The sequence below is a fragment of the Odocoileus virginianus genome, chromosome 21 (assembly GCF_023699985.2).
Source record: "Odocoileus virginianus isolate 20LAN1187 ecotype Illinois chromosome 21, Ovbor_1.2, whole genome shotgun sequence".
NCBI lineage: Eukaryota > Metazoa > Chordata > Mammalia > Artiodactyla > Cervidae > Odocoileus > Odocoileus virginianus.
The window spans coordinates 49,734,388-49,759,532 of NC_069694.1; the positions used below are offsets into that span (position 1 = coordinate 49,734,388).

Below are 25,145 nucleotides of genomic sequence, written 5' to 3' on the forward strand. Positions count from 1 at the left end.
GTAAGTACTGTTATTGTTTCCATTTCACAGATAAGGAAGTATAGAAATGTTAATTAACTAGAATTTCAAGGTAGTAACTGACTTCAGTTCACCATCTTAACCAGCTGACACCCTGAGTTTTCACATTGGTTGGCTAGAGGAAATGCTTGTAAGGGGTCAACAAACAAACAGTTTCTATGATGTAACTTCATATTTGAACATGAATGTAATTCTTATCTACACATTTGAAAAGCCACAGTATAGTATCTGAGTTATGGTATAGAGTTTGGGCTTGAAGATTTGAACTAGAATTTAAATAATGATTCTGTACTCAAACAAACTTGACAAAAATACTTAATTCATTTAATGAATATTTATTGAACATCAATGCGTCAGGCACTGTACAAAGTGCTGGAGGTTCTAGGTATTTTTTAACAGTGAGCAGGACATCCTTGATGGTCCAGCACTTAAGCATCTGCCTGCCAATGCAGGAGACACAGGTTCGGTCCCTGGTCCAGGAAGATTCCATATACGGTGGAGGAACGAAGCCTGTGTGCCACCACTACTGAGTCCATGAGCTCTCGGGCCCATGAGCCACAACTGCTGAAGCCCATGTGACTAAGCCTGTGCTCTGCAACAAGAGGAGCCACTGCTAGAAGCCTGCGCACTTGAAATGAAGAGTAGCCCCTGCTCACTACAACAAGTCTGCACATGGCAACAAGATCCGGCAGAGTCATAAATAAATTTAAAAAAAAAAAAACAGTGAAAAACCACTTCCCTGTCCTCACACTGCCGTCTAGTGATAGGTGAATGTCAATAAACCAATTAGTAAATACATAAACTCTGTCAGGACAGTGATAAGTGTACAGGAGAGATGCTCTGCAAAGTAACAGAAACAAGAAAGGTAGAGTGTTATTATCTTATAGTATACATTAATCTTCTAGGGGTGCTATAACAAAGCACCACCAAGCAGGTGGCTTAAACCACAGAAATTTATTGTCTCACAGTGCTGGAGGCTAGAAGTCTGTGATACAGCTCCACAGGGCTGGTTCCTAATGAGGGCTGTGAAGGAGATTCCGTTCCATGCTGCTTTCCTGGAGTCTGGTCGTGTGCTGGTTTTTAGGTAGATTGTCTAAATCTCTCTCTTAATGTTCACATTCTAGGTATATGTTCACCTAGACATATACCTATACATATAGACATACACCTATCTATATGTCTATGTCCAAATTTCCCCTTTTAATAAGGACACTGGTCACATCAGACTGGGCACCCACCCGACTCTAGTATGACCTCAATTTAGTTAAATACATCCGTAACAACTCTATTTCCAAATACGGTCACATTCTGATATAATAAGGATTCAGATTTCAATATCTGCATTTCGGAGGGTGGGCACATACAATAGTTAGAACTGGACATGGAACAACAGACTGGTTCCAATTCGGGAAAGGAGTACATCAAGGCTGTATATTGTCACCCTGCTTATTTAACTTATATGCAGAGTACATCATGAGAAACACTGGGCTGGATGAAGCACAAGCTGGAATCAAGATTGCCAGGAGAAATATCAATAACCTCAGATATGCAGATGATACCACACTCATGGCAGAAAGCAAAGAAGAACTAAAGAGCCTCTTGATGAAAGTGAAAGAGGAGAGTGAAAAAGTTGGCTTAAAACTCAACATTCAGGAAACTGAGATTATGATGGCATCTGGTCCCATCACTTCATGGCAAATAGATGGGGAAACAGTGGAAACAGCGAGAGACTTCACTTTTTTGGGCTCCAAAATCACTGCAGATGATGAGTTCAGCCATGAAATTAAAAAACGCTTGCTCCTTGGAAGAAAAGTTATGACCATAATAAAAAGCATAGACAGCATAATAAAAAGCAGAAACATTACTTTGTCAACAAAGGTCTGTCTAAGCTTTGGTTTTTCCAGTGTTCATATATGGATGTGAGAGTTGGACTATGAAGAAAGCTGAGCACCGAAGAATTGATGATTTTGAACTGTGGTGTTGGAGAAGACTCTTGAGAGTCACTTGGACTGCAAGGAGATCCAACCAGTCCATTCTAAAGGAGATCAGTCCTGACTAATCATTGGAAAGACTGATGCTGAAGCTGAAGCTCCAATACTTTGGCTATCTGATGCGAAGAACTGACTCATTGGAAAAGACTCTGATGTTGGGAAAGATTGAAGGGGGGAGGAGAAGGGGACGACAGAGGATGAGATGGTTGGATGGCATCAGTGACTCAATGGGCATGAGTTTGAGTAAGCTTCGGGATAACAGGGAAGCCTGGTGTGCCGCAGTCCATAGGGTCGCAAAGAGTCAGACAAGACTGAGCTACTAAACTGAACTGAACTAACAATGTACCCCATAACAGGGTAATCAGGAAGACCTCACTGATAAGGAGTTAGTGGCACTGAGGCTTGAAGGAAGTAAGAAAATGATCCATGCTGATATCTAGGGGAGGAGAGGTCCAGATACAGAGGACCTGAGACCTGAGTAGGCCTAGCATGCTCAAAACCAAAACATAGAAATAAGGTCAGTGTGGCCATGGTGAGTTAGGGGACGACTGGAAATAAAGTTCGAGGGATGGTGGGCAGGAATGGAGGATAGGTTACACAGCTCTTAATCTTACATCAGAAGATGGAAAGGCCTTGGTTCTTACTCTGAGTGAGAGGGGAAGACACAGGAGGACTTTGAGCCCTTCTAGGCGCTCTGTGTAAGCCACATGTGAGGAGCAAGGTAGAGAAATAGACTGTTTAGGAGTTTTGCTATCAGGCACATGAAAGATAAAGGTGATTTGGACTAGACAGATTGTGGTGGGAACACAGAAGTGGTTGGATTCTGTATGAATTGCTGTTAGAGCAAATGGGATTGTGAGAACAATAAGGAATTAAAAATATCTCTGAGGTTTTTGTCCTGAGCATCTGAAAGGTGGGCAAAGCTATACTAGAGCAGTTAATTTGGCAGTGAAAGATAAAACCAGAGCCCAGTTTTTTCCAATTAAAACCAAAAAGGAGCTCAGGTTTGCACATGATCAGTTTCATACTCTTAGATATCAATCAGGTAGAGGTGAAGACAGTTGGCAATAGAGGTTTGAACTTAATGGAGAAGATTAGAGATGGAGACATACATTTGGACATACATATCAGAATATAGATTCTATTCAAAGCAATGAAACTGTGAGATCCACCACAGAGTTGTTGATTAACAATTGAGATAGGGAAGAAAAGGAGTCCCAGAACTAAACTCTTTGGCATTTCAAAGTGTAGAGGTCTGAAAGATGAGGAAGAACAAGTTAAGGAGACTGAGGACAAGCAACCGGTGAGGTAAGGAGATGATTGAAAGGGAATGGTGTCCAGAGGCTAAGGGAAGACATTTTCAAGAAGGAAGGAGTGATTTGTAAAACTCTTGTTTAGAGGACAAGCCAAATGAGGACCGAGAAGTGACCATTAGACATAGTACTGTGGGGGTCACTGGGAAGCTTGTCAAGAGAAAGTTTGGTGGAGAAGGTGGAAGAAAGCCTGCCTGGAGTGGGTTCAACGAAGAATGTGAAGAGAGGAACTGGCGATGTTAAAACTTTATAGAGGATCTTGCTGGAAACCAGTGTAGAAATTGAACACTAGCTTGGGGGAGAGAGAAAGAAGGCAGAGGAGCCTGTCTGTGGCGATGGGAAAATTAGGAGGCAACAAAGTAATCTGTTGAGAGTCATCTTCATATCTGTAAAGAGTCATAATAGTTCCCACTTCCATAATAATTCCCACTTCCTCAGGCAGCTGAGGGAGATAATGACCAGGTGTTGGAAAGCGGTTTGCCCTCAATGACAGTGCCAGCTGCATTCCTGAGAAAGTGATGCCCCTGTGCGGGAATTCACCTCTCCTGCCACGAGGCCTGGCACAGACGAGGGTCTGCAAAACCTGGTCCTGCCCTTTCAGTTCTTCAGAGTGCTGCAGAAGGCGAGCCATCTGTCTTAGTGAGGATGGGGGCCAAACCAACCCTGTACAGTAGCTGGAAGATGCTTTCTCAAAGTGAAGAAGGCGGGATGGGAGAAGCTGGATCTTGGGGAAGTTGGAAACGCCCAAAGCGTGAAAGACACACGGCTGAAGTCACTTCACTCAGCCAGCTCACATGTGACACAGGTGAAGTCGCAGTGGCATTTCTTCACACTGCGTTCACTCCAGAAATTAATTCCTCCTTATCAAGAGGGAGTGATTGGCGGAACAAAGAATGCATGTCTGCGGAGGCTAGCGGTGGGGTGGGTGCCTATCACAACGGGACAAGGGCGAACACGTTTGAATAGGACGTGTGTGCACGGTATGAATGGAGAAGAGCCGAGCGAGTGTGGCGACGCGCAGGGAACAGCCGGACGCGCCCCAGCGGCCGGGGGCCTCCCGAGGGAACGTCTGCTTGTGATGCGGGAGCGCCCGCCGAGGAGCCTCCTTTTCCCCACCCACCTCCCGAACGCCGGCAGTCAGTGGTGCATATAGACATATTTCTGGGAGCTGTCCATGAGCTCATCGCTTTCCCGGCGATAGCAGCAGCAGCAGCAGCAGCAGCGAGGGAAGCAGCCGCATTTCTCCCGGCGCCGCTAGAATAAGCCCCGCCGCTCGCACATCCAGACACACGCGCGGCGAGCGGCCCCGGGAAGCAGACGCCGCCGACCCAGCCCCGCGGCCGCGCTCGCGCCCGGCCACGCCCGCCATGGCCCCGAGTCTCCCCGCCGGGAGGTAGGTGGGCGCGGGCAGGGGGCGAGAGGCTCCGGCCAGGACTCCCGGCCGGGCCGGACCCGCCTCGGGGGCGGCCGCCCCTCGCGCTCTGCGGCGGAGCGGCCGGGCGGGGCCGCGGAGGAGCCTCCCGGGCCGGCGGGGGCCGCGGGCGGCAGGCCCGGCGCTGAGCAGCCGCGGGAGACCCGAGAGACCCGGGCGTGACAGCAGGAGGAAACCGGAGCACCGGGAAGATGGCTTCTCCCACCTCCCCGGCCGCGGAAGGCGGGGCCTCCACCCCGCCGAACCCGCCGCGGATTCGTCAGGTGGGTGCACGGGGCGCGGGGAGGGGCGCGGCACCCCATTGTCCTCGCCGCCCCGGAGGACGAGGTCCTGGCCCCCCGGTGCAGAGGCTGACGGCTGGGACGGACGCTGGCGGACCTGGCCGCGTCGCCTGGCCCAGGACCCTTCTCGCAATCCCCTTTTCTCGGTCTCGCTTCACACGGGAGCAGAGAAACATGCACAGAAACACACACACGCCTCCTGGAAAAACGCGTTCTCCAGAACCAGACGTGTAACTTCTGCGCGCACACACATACACACGCAGGCTCAAACACACCCCGCAAACTCGTCTCCCCGTAGCGCACAGAGGCACACGCCCAGCTATCACATGACCCACTGCGGCGCTACACCACGAGAAAGGAGCCCCTGCCGCCCTCATGGGGGCATCTGCCCTGGACCCCCATCCCCTTGATGACCTTGCGAGGGACGGCTGGCAGCATTCACGTCCCGCCCTCGGGAGAGAAGTCACCGGTGTCTAGAGGTTGCTTACCAGTTCTCAACTTTCAGACCGAGCTACACCCAACAATTGCAGCCCTGTCTTAGACCTTAGTACTAGAAAGAAAACATGTGTTCCTGTTCTCCCGACGTCTGCAGAGACACAGTTTTTCCCCAGCAGTGCAAGGGAGGGCGGGCGGTGATGCACATGTCTTTGGCTGTCTGAATAAGCCCTGTTTTCTGTTTATATGGTAATATTAAAACATGAGAGTACTCCATCTGGTTGTGATCTGTGATTCGGCATCTAAAAAAGCTCTTTTTCTCTCCTTTTTGTGCTACCATTTCGTTGTCAGGAGCTGTAGCATTAGCGCTTTAGGTTATCGCAGTAGTAACGCTAAGTGTCAGGGAGCCCTGGGCCAGGGTAGTGGATGGGTGTGAGAATATGATCCTCTTTACCAAAGATAATTGAACTCCTGCTTAGAAACAGGAGAAAATTGGATAATGGAGCAGGAAGATCATGTCAAACAGAATGGTTTTTCTCCAAGCTGTGGGGAAATTTTGAAGAACCCAGAAGCTTTAGAATTTAAGATATGACAGTAAAATTTGGTTGACACTTAACAAGGTCTTTGCCGCATTTGAATTTTAATGTGTATTGATAATGTATTTTAGGAATAACCTTTTTTAATGTGCATTTTAAATGCAATGACTAAAAAAATCAATGTGTACTTTTTTAATGGCCCTCTATGTCTCAATGAAATTGTTAAGGTTTTAAATGCTTATAGAATCCAAGACTAATTTTATGACAATACATTTTTAATTGCACTTGGAGCTATTTTTTTTCCCCCTGAGAAATTGTGGTAGCTGGCATCATTACACCTTTATTTGTGATATTTAGCCAGCTAAAAATGAAGGCAAAATTACTATTTGCAATATAAAAAAAATCATATCCTACAGGAAAAATAATTTTTATTCCTATTTGGCTAAATATGTGTGTATGTATGTGTACATAGTTACATAAGCATTGAAGAAGTAAAATATGTTAATTTTAGTAGAATGTAAATACTCATAGGAATCTCTCTGAAGTCTCATTCTATATTTAGGATAATTCTGCTGATTTAAGACATAGTACTATGAAAATAGCTACTAGGAAAAATTTGCATGAAAGGTCATTGCTGTTTTGCAGAGTAGATACTTTACTTAGAGGACTTCCTAATTAGAAGCTGTGTAAATGACATCATGCTGCAACATACAAGTAATTGATATTGTCTGTTCAGCCTTTCATTTATGTGACCTTACAGAAGCACTTTTTCAGTGATTGGTGCATTAATTTGCATAGGATGTAGAAATGGGTTGCTGGAATTATTGGTCATCTTGGTCTACCTGATTCATTCAGGCAGGTGGAATGGAAGTGCTGACAACATCTGACTGCAGCATCACCACTTTCCTGCAAGTGATTTTGAGCACATCAGAAATTTAAAAAACAGGAGGAATAACAGTGTTTTCCTGCAAAGCAGTGAAGTATTTTAGTTTCCAGTCCTAATATATTTTAATTATGTCACTCTTTCTCCTTGTTCCTTAGTAATTCTTTTTCCAAATCAATTCTAGACTGAATCAGAATTAAAATAAAATCTGAGTTCTTTTCCTCTTTTTAAACCATAATTGACAGAAAAAGTGTTATTGAAAGAACAGAAAAGTCCAAAGGTGAAGGATTTTAATGAAATACGTAGCATGGGTTTTAGTAACAGATAAACTTATTGGCCATCATTTTAACTATATAATAGAAATATTTTATTTTTAATAATTTTATTTATTTATTATTTTTGGCTGTGCTGGGTCTTTATTGCTGGGCAGGCTTTTTTCTATTTGCAGCAAGCAGGGCCTGCTCTCTAGGTGTGGTGTGCAGGCATCTCATTGCAGTGGCTTCTCTTGTGGAGCTTGGGCTTTAGTGCATGCGGGCTTCGGTAGTTGCGGCTCCCTGGCTGTGGAGCAGAGGCTCAATAGTTGTTGCACAAGGGTGTAGTTGGCCTGCGGCACGTGGGATCTTCCTGGACTAGGGATTGAACGAACCTGTGTCTCCTGAATTGGCAGGTGGATTCTTTACCACCGAGCTACCAGGGAAGCCCCTAGAAATATATTTTAGAAAGGCTTTCAATAAATATATATATATCTTGTAAACTCGTATATTTAATTGCTGATTTCAATGAAAATATGCTATGTAAAGACTCATTTATTCAACAAGCAGTTATTCAGTACAACGTAATGTTTCATACCCTAAAGATAAAGAAATGATAAAGATAAAAATCTTATCCATTAGGAGGTGTGGGTGTTTTTAATGAGGACAAGCATTAAAGTAATTGAAATTTGAATTGCCTATGGGGGCCTTTCCACATTATTTAAAAATGTATTGCTCAGCTTTTTGTTTTGATCATTCTAATAGTGAGTCTAATTCATAAACTTGCATATACCTAAAAAGTCATTGTATGATTGAATTAAAGCCTACATACATTTGATATATAATATATTTCATTCTCTTTTAATTACTTAATCTGTTATTAGAATGACATATTGAACAGTATATATTCTTTTTACAACTTGATCTTTTAGACAAAGTTTTATCTTTTTTTTTAGCTTTTGGAAAATGCTGTTGTAGCATGAAATAGCTGAAATAGTCCAGCGCCTTTGCATAGTGCAGTTAAAATCGAGGTTTCCAAAAATGAGATGATCAAGGGAAAATGACCTTCAACTACATTCTATCCTTAATTATTGTGTTAAGGGAAAGAAAAATTTATTAATGTGCTCTGTCTTCTTAGGCTCCTAAGATAATAGATATTTATTTTTTCCTGTTTTAAGAAAGAGGTTATATTTTATTAATTTTCTATACAAGATAACTATAGTACAGAAGTTTCACTAGTTTTTTAAAACATTTAAGTCAAATTAGCTACCAAACTACAAATTTCCTGGATTTCATTTTGTATTTATTCTTTATTCATTTTCTGATCGTAAAAGAAAAGATTAAGAAGTGACAGTTTTGCAACGAACTTTTGAAATAGTTTGTCTACACATATTACATACATCAAGAGATCCATATGATTTCTATGGCTATTGCCAGAAAATTTAAATCAGTTAATTAAATGAGTATTGATTAAGATCTTGAGTTAAGATACTTAGCTAATATCTTTCTGGGCCTTATCATCTTTCTGATGAGCTATGATGAAAAGTGAAAGTGAAAGTCACTCAGTCAAGTCCGACTCTTTGTGATCCCATGGACTGTACAGTCCATGGAATTCTCCAGGCCAGGATACTGGAGTGGGGAGCCTTTCTCTTCTCCAGGGGATCTTCCCAACCCAGGTACCAAACCCAGGTCTCCCGCACTGCAGGTGGATTCTTTACCAGTTGAGCAAGGGAAGCCCGATGAGCTATGATAGGAGTTTCCAAAGCATTGATTACTCTGAGAATTGGAGAGCTATAAGACATCCTTTTTAATTGGTGCCGGTAAAATTTGGTGTCCTTTCTTGTTTCTTGAAAAGTCCTTCTTCAAGATCTGTGGGTATTAGTGTTATTTCATTTCTGGCAGCAAACCAGTGTTCTTTCTTTGCTGTAGAAACTCAGAGACAACCCAGATGGTAATAATAAAATATTTACAATGGGCAGGTGTGATGCTAAGCAAAGCACAGTTTTCCCAACAGTCCTGTGAAAGAGGTATTATTATTATTCCCATTTTCAAGATGAGAATTGTGGGTTTAGAGAAACTAACCTACATCCTCAAGGTCATAGCTAGTAAGTTGCAACTATGCAACATGGGGATTTAAAACTTGGTCTTGATGCCTCATTTCACACTCACTGTTGTTTTTTGGTCTTCCTCTTCTAATTTGTGACTATTGGGGGAGACCTTCTTAGTACCCTTGCTCCTTTGAGCCGTGTGTAACCATTCTCAGGAATTCTCCTTTAGTTTGCCTTGATTAACTGTAGGATTTACAACACAATTGAAATAATTTTTATTATATCAATTCATCAAATGAGAGTGACTTGAATTCCATTTTTACTTTTGTATTCTTTAAGACTGCGTTTCTCCAGCTTCATGGCTGCTGAGAGGAGAAACTAAGGCGCTCATTAGCTCTTGTCCCTGATGTGAAGTGTTAGCCACTCAGGCGTGTCCAACTCTTCACGACCCCATGGACTGTAGCCCCATGGACTGTAGCCCGCCAGGCTCCTCTGTCCATGGGATTCTCCAGGCAAGAGTACTGGAGTGGGTTGCCATTCCTTTCTCCAGCGGATCTTCCCGATCCAGGGATCAAACCCAGGCCTTCTGCATTGCAGGCAGATTCTTTACCAGCTGAGCCACCAGGGAAGCCCTGGTTTTCTCTGAGCGCTTCTCCATTGTTCCTGCTCTTTCCATGTTGTTCCAGAGTATCAATTGAGATAATAAATTCATTTTGAGAATGAGTTGGATTAATGGAGAGTCTTCTTATTCAGGAATAAATAAATAGTAGGCTTTCATTTTCAAGTTTCTTAGTTTCTTCCAGTATTAATTCTATTCTTTGTTTATGCTTGTCAAAGTAATTATATTTTTGAATTTTCATGTTATGCAAAGTATTTGAGTTACAAAAAGAGGATTTGTTCCTTTAGCGGGTGAAAGGCTGAGAGAGAAAAGCAATAAGTGACTTTAGTGATTCATTGAATATAATTGGTTTCAATCTTTAATTTTTTTAGTTTATATACAGTAAAATTCACTTTTTTATATTTTGATAAATTTTGACAGAATCTTAGAGTTGTGTGTCTTATCAGCACAATCTAAGTAGAGTATAGTTCTAGCTCCCGGAAACCTTCCCTTGTGCTTATGCCATTGTAGTCAAACAAATCCTCCTACCTTCAGCTTCTGGCAGCCAGTGAGCTGTCCTGTATCCCTGTATTTTTGCCTTTCTCAGACTGTTATATAAATGGAATCTTTCAGAACATTACCTTTTGAAACTTTTTTTTTTTTCACTTAACCTAATGTCCTTAATAGCTATCTAACTTCTTGCATCTGTCAGTATTTTGTTCCTTTTTATTATGGAGTATTTCATTGTATGAGTATTTAGCCATTCAGAAGAAGGACATTTGGGTTGTTTCCAGGTTGGGGCAGTTTTGAATAAAGTAGCTATTAAATATTTGTGTAGAGGTTGTAAACGTAGATTTTTCACTTCTCTTGGATGTATACCTAGGAGTAGGATTGCTGGATCATATAGTAAGTATATGTATAACTTTATAAGAAACTTATTTTCCAAAGTGGCTATACTGCTTTTGCATTCCTTCCAAGGATGAATGAGAGTTCCTATTGCTCCAAGTCTGGTAAGGCCTTTCCCCCCCTTGTTTTAGTCATTCTAATAGATCCACTGAGGCATTTAATTGTGATTTTAATTTGTATTTCTCTAATAACAAATGATGTTGAATGCTTTTGTCAACATTTTCTTTGTTGAGGTGTCCATATATTTTGGCAATCTTTTAAATTGAGTTGTTGTTTTCCTTTTGTTGAGTTGAGAGAGTTTTTTTATATATTCTGGAGACAAGTTCTTTGTTAGATATATGATTTGATATTTTCATCTGTTTCTCCTCTTTTAATTCTCTTTCTAGTGTTTTTCTCGAGCAAGGGTTTTTTTTTTTTTTATCAAGTCCAATTATGAGTTTTTTCTTTAATGAGTTGTCCTTTTGTTGTATCTAGGAACTCTTTCTCTAACCCAAAGTCACAAAGATTTTTTCCTATTTTTAAGAAATCCTATCATTTTGACATTTGTTTGTCAGTCACTTTGAGCTGATTTTTGCGATGTGTCCTTCAAGGGTTCTTTTTTTTTTTGATCATGCCTTGTGGCACTTGGGATCTTCCTTTCCCTATCAGGATTTGAAGTTGTACCCCCTGCATTGGGAGAACCACTGGATCTCCAGGGAGGCCTCCCAATATTTCTTTTTCTTTTTTTCTTTTCATTATAGATTAAATTTTTATTATGGATTAAGAGATTTTGTTATTTTGTTGTTTAGTCATTAAGTCTTATCCAAGTCTTTGTGACCCCATGGACTGTAGTCCGCCAGGTTCCTCTGTCCATGGGATTTTCCAGGTAAGAATACTGGACCCAGTAATTCTTAAAATCACTTAAATGACCAGACTTCATTGGCAAATAACTTAACATCACCGGCAGTCCAGTGGTTAAGAAGCCAGCTGCCAATGCAGGACACACAGGTTGGATCCCTGGTCTGGAAGATTCCACATGCCATAGAGCAGCTGAGACCATGTGCCGCAATTACTGAGCCCTCGCTCTCCAGCCTGTGTGCTGCAGCTACTGAAACCCACACACCTGGACCCGAGTTCTGCCACAACAAGGGGAGCCACTGCAATGAGGATCCCATACATCACAAGAAGAGGAGCTCCTGCTTGCTGCAACCAGAGAAAGCCAGCTTGCAGCAACAAAGACCCAGCACAGCCAAAAAGAGAAATCACTTAATGACCAATATGTGTAGCAACTTGCAAAGCAGATAATCTGTATTTTAGATTTCAGATTAGTTAAGTGGATGCACAAACAGTATAAATAGTTATTTCGGGATTATCTGGCAAATGAAGGCAGTCTGAACAGAGCCCTGATTAGTTAATTATTTGCTCTTTATCCAGTGAAAAGATATTGTATTTTAAACAACTAGAGATCAATCAATCACATTTTCAATTTTAACTATCATTTGGTGGAGGGTTACTAATAATGTAACTCTTCTTTACATTTTCACTTGGATATAGAAAGTATATACTTGGATATATATAAAAAGTAGCTCTTAAAATGAGAAATCAAATTTATTTTCAATTGTCACTTGTGGGATATACCTTAGTGGCCATTTAAAGAGATAACTTCCTCAGATTTTTCAAAAGAAAAGCCATTATTCTATAAAATTAGCTATAGTTCATTTGGAAAATTCTTCCTAAAAAGGTTGTTAGGTGTATCCCTGCTCTCCAAAATCTTACAGTCCTCTAGAAGAAGATATCAAGAGTTACATGGCTTGCTATAATATAGATAGAATATGGTAAGTATAATAATAGAGTACAAAATACTATGGGAGGAAGATAAAAGAAGTTTATTTTGGTTGGAGGAAATCATATTAGATTTGGTGAAACAGTTGAAATCTGGGTTGAATAGTGAAGAATGGATTTCATTTTGACAGGTAGGGATTAGATAAAAAGCATCAGATCCAGAATAAAGAGCAAGAAGAGACACAGAGATGGAACAACATTAGAGGGTAGGCAGAATGGTTAGTAATCAATCCTGATTGGCCACAAAATAGGAGACAAGGAGTGATTAGTGATAGACAAATCTGGAAAGAAAATGGTATGATATCATGGAGAGTCTCCCATTTACCTGAGTTTGGTCTTTATTCTTTAGAATATGGATACTCCTGCTAGGGTTTGCCTTTATTGTCCACCTCTCTGTCATCCCCAGATAAAAGCTACCTTCAAATAAAATCATCATCTTCATCATCACCTAGTTATGGATATGCCATATTTTCACAATCTTGTGAATAAAAGTTACTTTAGGAAACATTGCTATTTTCATCTATTTTGTAACATAAAATCTAAGGAAAACAATATGTTTACTCTATGCATAGATAACTTCATGCCAAGCTCCCTTAGATTCTCTGTGTCTTTTGATCAGATTGCCTTTTCTTTTTTTTTTTTTAATATATGCAACTTTTCTTTTTTTTAATATTTATTCATTTATTTGGCTGCACCAGGTCTTAGTTGCAGCATGTGGGATCTAGTTCCCTGATCAGGGATCAAACCTGGGCCCCCTGCATTGGGAGCTCAGAGAGTTAACCACTGGGCCAGCAGGGAAGTCCCTGATTGCCTTTTCTTGAATAAAAAATTTTGGAGCTTTTGCTGCATGTCAGGATTTTAGTTGAGGGACTAATTTATTTCAAAGGCTAAGCAGTAATAAATTTAAAATTATAGCTGTCACTGAGATGCTTTTGTGCAAATGTAACTTGTAGAACACTCAGGAAAAAAAATGATCATTTTAGTAGTTATTGCTTATTTAGTTTGTCTCATTTGAGCACCAGAATCTTGACTAATGTCTGAGAATTAGACTAGATATTTTTTTGTAATAATGCTTGCATTAAGTTCTTTAGTTTATGACTTTACAAAGGTAATAAAAGAATACCTAGGGAATAATGGAACTTGCAAGATAGAATGAAAATTACCTGTATTTAAAGATACAGTAAGTTAAGCATATCCTTGCAATTATTAATACTCTTCAGTGGGGTCTTATATGAAGTTCTGTGCTTCTTCAGTATCTCTCAATCAATCCTGTCTGGGTTTCCTTTCTTCCAGATAGAGCCTGATCACATTCTGTATCCCATATCTTTCCCAGTAGTGTTTGTGCTGTGGTTTGGTAAATTCTTTAAGGTCATTATCATTATATTAATGTCATTTGATGCTGTGTTTAATTTTGGAAATTATTAATTAATTTTATTAAAAATTAGTTTAAACGTTACTCAGAGTACTAAGTTTTATCCTCTGATTTGTGGACTATTTTGCCACTGTCGGTTTATAAATGTTCCACCATTATATATCTATTATCCTGTTCATGGTAGGTCTCCAATCAGTGTCTTCTGTCTTGAGAATGTGTATTTGGCCATGATCACCATTTGGGGAGCTGTAGGTGATGGAAAGTTTATTTTAAGTTACAGCTTACCTTACTAGGTCATTTCTGGACGAGAGTTCAAGCTCAAAACAGAATCTGTTGGGCAGAATGGTGGTACTTCCAATATCACACATGACCAGAAGCAGAGTCTGTGGGGATGTGCTCAAGTTTAGGGAATGGAAGCCCAGCAGTAAATCAAAGATGTGATCATGCTCAGTGAGAACGGTATCTCACAGGTGAAAAAAATTAGAGGAAATACCAAGATCTGAGTTCTTGGCAAGTGCTTCATCTGGATTTTATTTTTTTCTTTTAATGGAAGTTAAACATTCTTTTATTTTACCTGAGAAGGTCTGAAAACAGTTTGGTTCTTTTAAATGCTTTATTTCACATAGGCTGAAGTAGTAACAAATCTCCTCAGATCTCATATGCTTTATTTGTTTATTATTATTTTTAATTTTTTGGCTATGCTGTATGGCATGTGGGATCTTGGTTGTCTGAACAGGATTGAACCCGCATGCCCTGCAGTGGAATGGTACACTATATATAAATTATATCTCAACACTTTTCCTTTATAATAGATGGTAACTTGCTGGCCACTTAGTATTAAAAATCAAACTCCAGGAAATGCAATTTTTCAAATCCATTACCTTTTATTCAACTCTTATGGTAATAAATGTAGAAGGATCACCTCATTTTTCTGCAGTGTATGATCTAATATATTGCATTTATCTGACCTTTTTTCTGACTGTCCTAAGGATAGGCTTATAAAACTAAAAGCAATCTTCCCACAGATTTTATGAATACTGTGTTTCTCTTTTGATGTCCATCTTTGCTTTAATATCATAAGGTTATTTCACCCTAGTTTATTTTGGGATCAAGCAAGTCAAGTAAACCTTTTCTGGAACTGGATTTAACCTGGTTTAACCAATTTGCTGCCCCATGTAATGACTGATAGTCATAAACACAAGCAAGAATATTAGATGCATGATTTTGTGATATTGCTTAAATTGTGTGAGCTTATAAATTTAAGAGTAACAGATATATTTAATGTAAATTTTATGGGCTAATCACTTTCATAATGCCACTTTAAAAAGAAAAATATTTATTTTATACATTTGCACTATTGAGCTAAAAAATAATACTCAGTAAGTCAGTATATTTAGTATTAGTCGCTATCCATGATAGTTATTAAATATTTGTATAACTTTGTTAGTTCTCATAGATTCTATTTAGATACCAATGAATGAATATTTGCTTTAAGAAAACATGAATTTATAAATATAAATAGCTAAAATGTACAAGAGTCAGAGTCTGTTGACTAAATCAGACTATTTGGATAAAAGACCTTGCATGTCAACATAGAAAGTCCTATCTCTATTTTTGATAAAAGCTTAGATTGTTGTATCACTGAATTAATTCTTTCATCTGAGTACAAAATGTTTTATTCATGAATGCCTCTTTTATAGCCATCTTCCTCAGTTGTAAAGGAAAACCAAGAACATACCTCTCCTTCTGAACATGGTATTTTCACATACTCTTGCTTTCTTCCTATTTCAGAAGAATTAGCCTGACTTCAGTCACACTCCTTTTTGCTTATCCTAGGATTTGACTATGTCCAGGGGCTGCTTTTCTTTTTTCCCCAGTTATTTTCTTCTTCATTGTTATAGAGACTGGGGCAGGGATGAGCCTGATGGTGAGGTTAAGGAAACCCAACTGCTGTGGATAGCAGGATGCTTTGGTTGAGAATTTAGTAATCTGACAGCCATAATCCTTCTAGACTTCTCAGAAGTGTTGATTCTGTTGAACTTTCTTTCCTTCCTGGAACTCTTCCTAATATGACTATACAGCTCCATTCATAGGCTTGTATTAACTCCGCTGAAGTAATGGTGTTCACACTTAACTGAGCCTGAGTGTGTGCCAAGCTCTGTGACAAGTGCTCTACATGTATTATCTCGTTTCATTCTCCCATCCATTGTATAAGGTAGGTACAATAATTATCCCAATTTAAATTACTCCAGTAATTATGCCGATTAAACTGAGGCTTAGGATTAATAGTTTGCTCAAGATCACACACTAAGTAAGTGGCAGAGTGAGGGATTCATACTCACATGTGTTAAGCAGAATGCTTGTCCTTAAACAGAGCCTGTGATACCACCTCTTCATGCCAGATGCCTTTGTAGTGACTGGAGATACAGAGGTGAAAACATTCAGTACTCATGGAACTTACGCTGTAGTTCTGTGGGGAACATGTTAAAGTGAAGACAAACTATAAACAGTTATTGTTCAGTCACTCATTTGTGTCTGACTCTTTGCGACCCCATGGACTGTAGCACGCAAGATTTCCCTGTCCTTCACTATCTCCCAGAATTTGTTCAAACGCATGTCCATTGAGTCGAAGATGCCATCCAACCATCTCATCCTCTGTTGATCCCTTCTCCTGCCTTCAATCTTTCCCAGCATCAGGGCCTTTTCCAATGAGTCAGTTCTTTGTGTCAGGTGACCAAAGTATTGGAGCTTCAGCTTCAGCATCAGTCCTTTCAATGAGTATTCAGGACTGGTTTCCTTTAGGATTGATTGGTGTGATCTCCTTGCAGTCCATGGGACTCTCAAGAGTCTTCTCCAACACCATAATTAAAGAAACATCAATTCTTTGGTGCTCAACCTTCTTTATGGTCCAATGTTCACATCCATACATGACTACTGGAAAAACCATAGCTTTGACTAGATGGGCCTTTGTTGGCAAAGTGATGTCTCTGCTTTTCCATGTGTTGTCTAGGTTTTTCTTCCAAGGAGCAGGCATCATTTAATTTCATGGCTGGAGTCACTGCCCGTAGAAATTTTGGAGCCTAAGAAAGTCTGTTACTGTTTCCATTTTTCCCCCATCTATTTGCCATGAAGTGATGGTAAAGAGTCTGTAACATGACTAAGATAGGGAGGGAATTCAGGCAGAGGAAGAGCAGATGCAAAGGCATGAAGGTAGCTAGCATATTGCGTTTTGGGGAGTTATCAGCAGTCCTGAATGGCTGGAACACAGTGGGGGAGGTCACAGGAGATGAGACTGGTGAGTTCATCTGGAGCCAGATCATAAAAAGCTTTATTTATTATAATGACTGATTTGTTGTTTTCTGCCTATTGTTTCTCAGGCACTTCTTTATCATTCTCCTCCATCACTTCCTCTTCCTTCCCTTGTTATCTAGATATTCATGTCTCTTAGAGTTCTGCTTTCTTTGAGTTTCTTCTTTTATGTATTTGTACTTCTTCCCAGATCCTATAGCCTCCACTGAAATTCTCATCTTTCTTCTATCTCTATCTTCCACCCACTCTTGAGTTAATATTTTCATCTGACCTCTGTAAACTTTCTCCTTTTTATTCCTCAGATCCTTCAAACTTCAGTTCAGTTCAGTCGCTCAGTTGTGTCTGACTCTTTGCAACCCCGTGGACTGTTGTTTCATGTCTAGTTCTAACTGTTGCTTCCTGACCTGCATACAGATTTCTCAGGAGGCAGGTCAGGTGGTCTGGTATTCCCATCTCTTTCAGAATTTTCCACAGTTTGTTGTGATCCACACAGTCAAAGGCTTTGCCATAGTCAGTAAAGCAGAAGTACATGCTTTTCTGGAATTCTCTTGCTTTTTCGATGATCCAGCGGATGTTGGCAATTTGATCTCTTGTTCCTCTGCCTTTTCTAAATCCAGCTTGAACATCTGGAAGTTCACAGTTCTGTATTGTTGAATCCTGGCTTGGAGAATTTTGAGCATTACTTTGCTAGTGTGTGAGATGAGTGCAGTTGTGTGGTAGTTTGAGCATTCTTTGGGATTGCCATTCTTTGGGATTGGAATGAAAACGGACCTTTTCCAGTCTGTGGCCACTGCTGAGTTTTCCAAATTTGCTGGCATATTGAGTGCAGCACTTTCAGAGGGTCATCTTTACGGATTTGAGATGGCCTTCAAACTTAATATATCTAAAAAGGTATCACTGTTTGTTCCCCACCCCACAAAAAGTCTCACATATATGGACTAGAATGAAGGTAAAAACTAGAGGTTGGTTTTATAATGTATTTTTAATAATTAAGGTATATCAGAATACTTTACTATGCAATGAATAACTCATATATGTGTTGTCTATAGATTACGTTGGCAAATGGAAAAACCATTATGTTCTGGGAAAGGACTTACATTTGGCTATGACTATTTGTGAGAGATGAAGTACATAACATGTCCATGATTAAGAAGTTTTGCCTCCTTGTTGTTTTTCTGAAAAACTATATGGGGTTATCTCATATTTTAAAAAATCCTCTACTGTACCTGCACCAGCTTTGTGGGTTCCTTTTGCTCTTTTTTTTTTTTTTCAGTTTTAAAAGCCCATGCTCCCAGGCCACTCTGAAGGTTAGGTACATGGAAGGTATGGTAGGAGAAGGATGCTGAGGAAAGGGTAGGACCGAAGATGAAGAGTTCCCTTGTGCCTCTTCAAACTGAGTTTGCTATTGTGATGAAGGCAGTAGATTCCTGTATCATTTTGCAGCAGACTAGGAGTTTGGCTGCTCTGAGGAAGGCAGTGTCATTGTTTGAGTAAGTGAATCACCCGGGATCACACTAATCTAAACTCATGGCATCTAGAGTGATTTGAATGAGTTTCTCCTAGAAGAGAGGTAAAAGCGTCAGAAAGGGAGTGTGCATATCTCGCATGCGTTATTATTGGACTCCATTGGTTGTCCTCAGATTTCATAGGAAAAAGTGTAATCTCATAAAGGGTTTTCTTTTATTAACTTTTTAATTGTTTAGTTTCTTTGTTCTGGCTGCACTGGGTCTTCATTGCTTCCCCCGGGCTTTCTCTAGTTGGAGCACACGGACTTCTTCCTGTGGTGCTTCTCATATTGCGGAGCACAGGCTCTGGAGTGTAGGTGCTCAGTTGCTTCCCAGCAGTGTGGAATCTTCCTGGATGAGGGATCAAACCTGTGTCCCCTGCAGTGGCAAGTGGCTTCCTAACCACCAGACCTCCAGGGAAATCCTTGTTTCATTAGCTTTTATGTCCACCAATTCCTGTGTCTGCAGGCATATTGTTTGGATGATTTTTAACTAGGTCCCCCCATTCTCTATGCTCTGAATTGCTTCCAAGCTAGCACGGACAGTTCCTGCAAACATCATGTATCTGCAGCATACCTTCTATTTGGTCATCAACTCTCTCTCTTTTAAAATCTTTTAAAAATTATTTTTAATTGGAGGATGATTGCGTTACAATCTTGTGTTGCTTTCTGCTGTCCAGCAATGTTAATCAGCTGTAAGGATACATATGTCCCCTCCCTCCTCAGCCTCCCGCCCGTCCCACCCCCTAGTCCACCCCTCTAGGTTTCAACTCTCTTTTAACTCACCCTTGCTTCTGGTTCCCAAAGCTTATAAATTTGAATCACCCAACAGTCTCTCTCTCTGTCTTTCTTTGCAAGTGATGAAGTTATGGTCTACATTCATAGCCATTTAATGGAAGAATTTACCTACAACACCCACAAGATAAATACATACACGTCATTTAAGATATTTCCCCTAATCCTGCCCTAAGCCTTACAGATCTCTACTGTTTAGCTCACCAGGAAGCTGAAGTCATTTGTCCGGAGGTGGCTGGTTCAGTGGCTCAGTAATGTGATCAGTGATTGAAGCTTCTCTGGGCCCTCTGTTCTGCAGTCCTCAAGTGTTATGTCATCTCTCTTGGCCACAAGATGGTTGCCACAATTCCACGCATCATGTCTCTGTATAATAGCTAAAACCAAAAACAAGGGTAGGGGGAAGGTGGTGGCCAGGTCTTTCCCTGGTTGTGCCTCCTTCTTAAAAGAGAGGGAAATCTTTCTTAGGAGCCATCCTGCAAAAGCCTCTTTCATTTCATTGTTAGAACTGGATCATGTGCCTGCCTACCCTTTGAAAAAATCCCTAAAAATGAACAAGATGGCATTTGGTTGGGTACATTGTCATCCAACCAAAATGGTTGGGAAAAATTAGAGAAATGTGTTTGGTAGTCAAGCAACAAATCTGATACATCTACATAGACAGAATTCCATTGAATTTTAAATCTCATAAATCTGCAATTAATTTACTGGATGTTTACCATCCTTAGATTTAAAGGGTGTTATCTTATATCAATATATCTATCTATCTCATAGATACATATATATCTATATATCTATATCCATTTATCTCATATATATATATATATATATATCTACCTCAATGGAAGGAAAAGTTGTTTTTAAATTCTTTTTTTGTTTAGGTATTGCTATAAGGACGTTTGTAGTTGGTGTTTCCATGGTGATCAAAAACATTGTCGTCTAAGAGCATTTCTTTAGAACTTAACAACAAAAGACACAGTTTAGATGATGATCACAGGAACAATGAATATGGTTCTTGACAACTGCTGAGAATGTGTTTTGAAAGAATTTATTCTTCAGTTGGATGTGATGTATGAAATACATTACTGAAGTTATATCTACTTTTAAATTTTAAAATGTTATCAACAGTAATAAGAGTCTCAATTTTATATTCAAACTTCTGAGGGAATCTGTTAGAGATGGTCTAATAATTCTTATATTAAGTATTCTCTTATCTTTTCAATTTCAAAGTTACACTGAGATAAATGAAATTTTTTAGGTGGGCTATCATTAGTTCATTCCACAGAGTTTTTGGATGCCTAATGTGTATCAGGCAGGATTATAGGATTTGGGAATAGAACACTGACAAAAATGAAGTCCTTGCTCTCACAGAGTTTATTTACTAATAGGTAAAAAAAGTAGGAAATAAAAGACATAAAAATAAATATATATGATCTCACTGGCATTAGGATGACTTCTATCAAAAAGCAGAAAACAGTGTTGGTGAGGATGTGCAGAAATTCAAACCCTGTGCACTGCTGATGGGAATGTAAAATGGTGCAGCTGCTATATGAAACAGTATGGCATTTCCTCAAAAAGTTAAAAATAGAATTATCATATGATCCAGCAATCCCACTTCTAGGTATGTAACCAAAAGAATTGAAAGCAGGAACTTGAACAGATATCTGCCCACTTGGGTTCAAAGTAGTGTTATAGCCAAAAATGTGAAAGCAACTCAAGTATCCATTAGTGGAATAATGGATAAAAAATCTATACACATATACATAGGGCTTCTCAGGTGGGGCTAGTGGTAAAGAACCTGTGTGCCGTTGCAGGGGACATAAGAGACTCAGGCTCAATGCCTGGGTCAGGAAGATCCCCTGGAGGAGAGCATGGCAACCGTCTCTAGTATTCTTGCTCGGAGAATCTCATGGACAGAGAAGCCTGGCAGGCTACAGTCCATAGGGTTGCAAAGAGTGAGACATGACTGAAGCGATTTAGCATGCACAACACTACATGTATATATATGTTTATATACAGAGCCATCTCTTGGTATCCATAGGGTATCAGTTTCAGAACTGCATCAGATGTCAAAATGTGAGGATGTTCTTGTCCTTTGTGTAAAATGGTGTAGTATTTGCATATAATATGCACATCCTTCTGTATTCTTTATATCATCTCTAGAGTACTGGTAACACCCAATATAGTGTGAATGCTATGTATTTAAATAGTTGCCTGCCATGTGTCAAATTGACAGTTTGGTTTTTAGAACTTTCTGGAAAATTTTTTTGAATATTTTCAATCTGTGGTTGAGTGAATCATGGATGTAGAACCTTGGATATGGAGGGCCAACTGTACATAAAATGGAATATTATTCAGCCTTAGCAGAAAGACTCTGACATGTGCTGCAGTATGGATGAACCTTGAAGACACTGTTAAGTGAAATGAGCCATCCACAAGAGGACAAGTGCCCTCTGATTCTGCTTATATGAGGTGTTGTCAGGTTCATAGAGACAGAAAGTAGAATGGTGTTTGCCAGGGTCTGTGGGGAAGGGTCGTGGGAATATTGTTTATCGGATATAAAGTTTCAGTTTGGGAAGATGAAAAGAATTTTGGAGATTGGTTGCACAACAATGTAAATAATAGTTAAGATGGTACATTTTATGTGTCTTTTACCACAGTTAAAAAAAACGTATCAGGTGGTGATAAGGGCTATTGAGAAGATAAAAGGAGACGATTGTGGGAGCATGCGGGGGGAGGTTGGGGAGGTGTGAACTGTTATTGTACATTTGGTGGTCAGAGAAGACCACCCTGATGAGTGACTATCAGGCCGAGGTATGGAATATCCGAAGGAGGGAACACACATCTGGGAGAAGAGCATTTTAGGCAGATGTTAAAGCAAATGGGAGTGGTCGAAGGCAGGGCCGGTTTATGTTTCGGGAACAGGGAGCTTGGCAATGTTGCTCAAGCAAAGTAGGTGAGGAGGAGAGTGGCAGAATGAAATCTCAGCGGGGTCGGGGGGTGAACAGCTCATGTTTCAGGTTATGACACTGAGTATGTATAATGCATCCTGTATGAATAAGATATGTGTATTATATTTCTCTGTGATTGCAGGCATAGTGTTGGTTTTTTTGAAAGCAGATGATTGTATTGATCTAAATGGTATATGTTTCTCCTCTCTACACCTCTGCAGTTAAGAGATAAACATTCGTATTGGCTCACATAGTCCCTGGACTGAATTCGTATGATTCTTTCTCACCCCTTCAGCTCCCCATGCCAGAATTTCTTCAGTCATAAATTAAGCTTATCTTACGAATTCTATTATTGTGAAAGTAAATTAAAAATAATGAATATCAAAGTATCAGCCTTACTGATTTCAGTATTATGAGTCATTCACTGGGCAGTATATACTAAGGTGGGTCTTCTCAGTGTTTATAAATATCTAGTTAGAGCTTACTATGGATTTTGTGTATGAAATTAAATAATACATACATGGCTCAGTATATAGTAGTAGTTGTAGGGCGAGTTATTGTCAAAATACCATTTATAAGCTAACCCAAATTTTTACATGGAACTGAAAAAAATGAAAACCAAACCAAAAAAAAAAACTCAAGATACTCATGAAGTGATTTGTGATAATGGAGCAAACCTAAAGTTTAGCCTCAAAAGACTAGGTTAAGTATTTATGTTATGTTATTTCCTAGATGTGTATCCTTTGGAAAGTTGAGTCCCCTCTGAGCCTCAGTTTCTTCACTTGGGAATAATATCCATTCACACAGTTGCTGTAAGGATTTGCTGAGACATTGTAAGTGAAGCGTGTGGGATATACAATTAATTGTTATGTAGTTATAAATCATATATCATAAATAATATCACTCAAATAAAAATCATTCATGCATTTGCAGTGGCTCTACTCTGTCTAGGAGGGAATAAGGGTGGAAATCCTACTAGAAGTGACGGAGACCTTGAGGGAATCTGTCTTGAGCTGTATTTCCATAGTAAACATAGTATTTTAGTTACATGGTATGTTTTGGGGGGCCTCCTGGGAAGTAGGGCTCCCTGAGCACCACTATAAATTTAGCTGTTCTGAGTATTATAGGGTATTTGAATGATTCAAAATCAGAGAAAATGCTGTCATATATATTATATTAGTATATTTAGTAACTAATATCTGCATATTGTGTGTGTGTGTGTATAGATAGATAGATAGATAGATAGATAATGGTTACCAAGTGCCAAACACTTTTATAATGCTTTACATGCAGTGGTATGCCATGGCCAGCTTGAGAGAGCCAATTTGCAAAATATGAGGAATTCTGTAAGCTGATTGGCTTTATGTTGGTAACTTAAAATTAGTCATGGAAGGAAATAAGCAATCTCTGCAATGCAACCTTATCTCACAAACCACTTGTTAAACATTTCCCATCACACCACCGAATGTGTATCAACTCATTTTAATCTCAAAATGACTCCATAGAATGGTACCATTATCATTCCTATTTTACAGATTAAGGAACAGAGGCAAGGGAAGTTAAGGTCCGTGGCCCTTGGTCACTCAGGTAATAAGTAGCAGAGTAGAAATTTCAGTTGCAGCAGTCAGGCTCTAGAGTTCATGGCCTTGAACTCTCTGCATTGCTACTATTGATTACCCCCAAAGAAGAGTTCTCTCCTTACAGTGCTTTCTACAAAAAAAATGCAGCCTCACAATGAAGGTTGTAAGGTACTTTTAAAAGTCATCTAGGTGGGTCTTCATCGACACTGGACAATATATCAGGTCTACTCTGGATTGTAAAGGGCCTGGGTCTCCTTCTGCATCTAAACAGCATTCACTGTTCTTCCTGAGACTCAGATTCCTCACCAAAAAAAGTAAAGAATTTGGATTTTATTATGTCTAAAACATCTTCCAGGAGTAAAATTCTTGCTTAAGCAAAGCTTATTAGTTCTGCCTCTTGGCCCTGATCCTTGGAGACTCGGCGTCAACTCCGTGTGTAGGCCATAGCTCTATCAGTGATTAAGCATTTGAGTCCACTGGTAATTTTTCTCTAGTTGTTTCATACAAGTATATTTTTTGCACAAATTAGGTAGGTTTTAGACCAATAGCCTCTTGTGATTTTGAAAGTTAGACTTTAAACTTTGTGATGGCAGAAACTCTGTTTGGTTCACTGGTGTAGGCTCAGCGTCTAGTTCAAATTAGGCATTTGTTGAATAGTAAATGAAATTTTCTTTGACTGAATTGAACAAGTCAGCTACAACAGGGATTAATACTGTGAATAGAGGTTGAATATATTGGAGGTGGAAAGAAATTGGAAAATTGGACACAGATCAGGTTTATGATGTAATGTGATGTGATAATGTGTGTTTTAACATACATATTTGTGTCTATATACACAAAATATGGAAGAAAATGGGAGAAACTAGTAACACTGCTTTCTTTTTAGGGGTGAAGAGTAAGAGTTCAGTTGTAAGCCCTCTCAGAGTCTCTCCTTATGAGAGGATGCCATGTTTTCTGATTTCTGGGTGAGGGAACTAACTCCCCAAATTGGCTTACTGACGTGGCCTGACAGTTGTATGAAACATTCTCCTTAGTGTAATAAGTGATGGAGCCTTCCTGCTGTTCCCACTTTCTAGTTAAGTTCAGGGCCAAAATGCATCTCAGGGACGACTTGCTCCCTTCTG

The 25,145-nt window shown here is 39.8% G+C and overlaps 1 protein-coding gene across 1 annotated transcript in view; it reads left to right on the forward strand.

The window, feature by feature from the left end:
* The first annotated feature begins 4,328 nt into the window (after positions 1 to 4,328).
* ANK2 (ankyrin 2) overlaps positions 4,329 to 25,145 on the forward strand; it is a 687,657-nt gene continuing 666,840 nt past the window's right edge. The window contains exon 1 of the mRNA XM_070452307.1: positions 4,329 to 5,017. Coding sequence (XP_070308408.1) covers positions 4,946 to 5,017 — 72 coding nt within the window. The 5' untranslated portion in view covers positions 4,329 to 4,945. The remainder of the gene's footprint in view (positions 5,018 to 25,145) is intronic.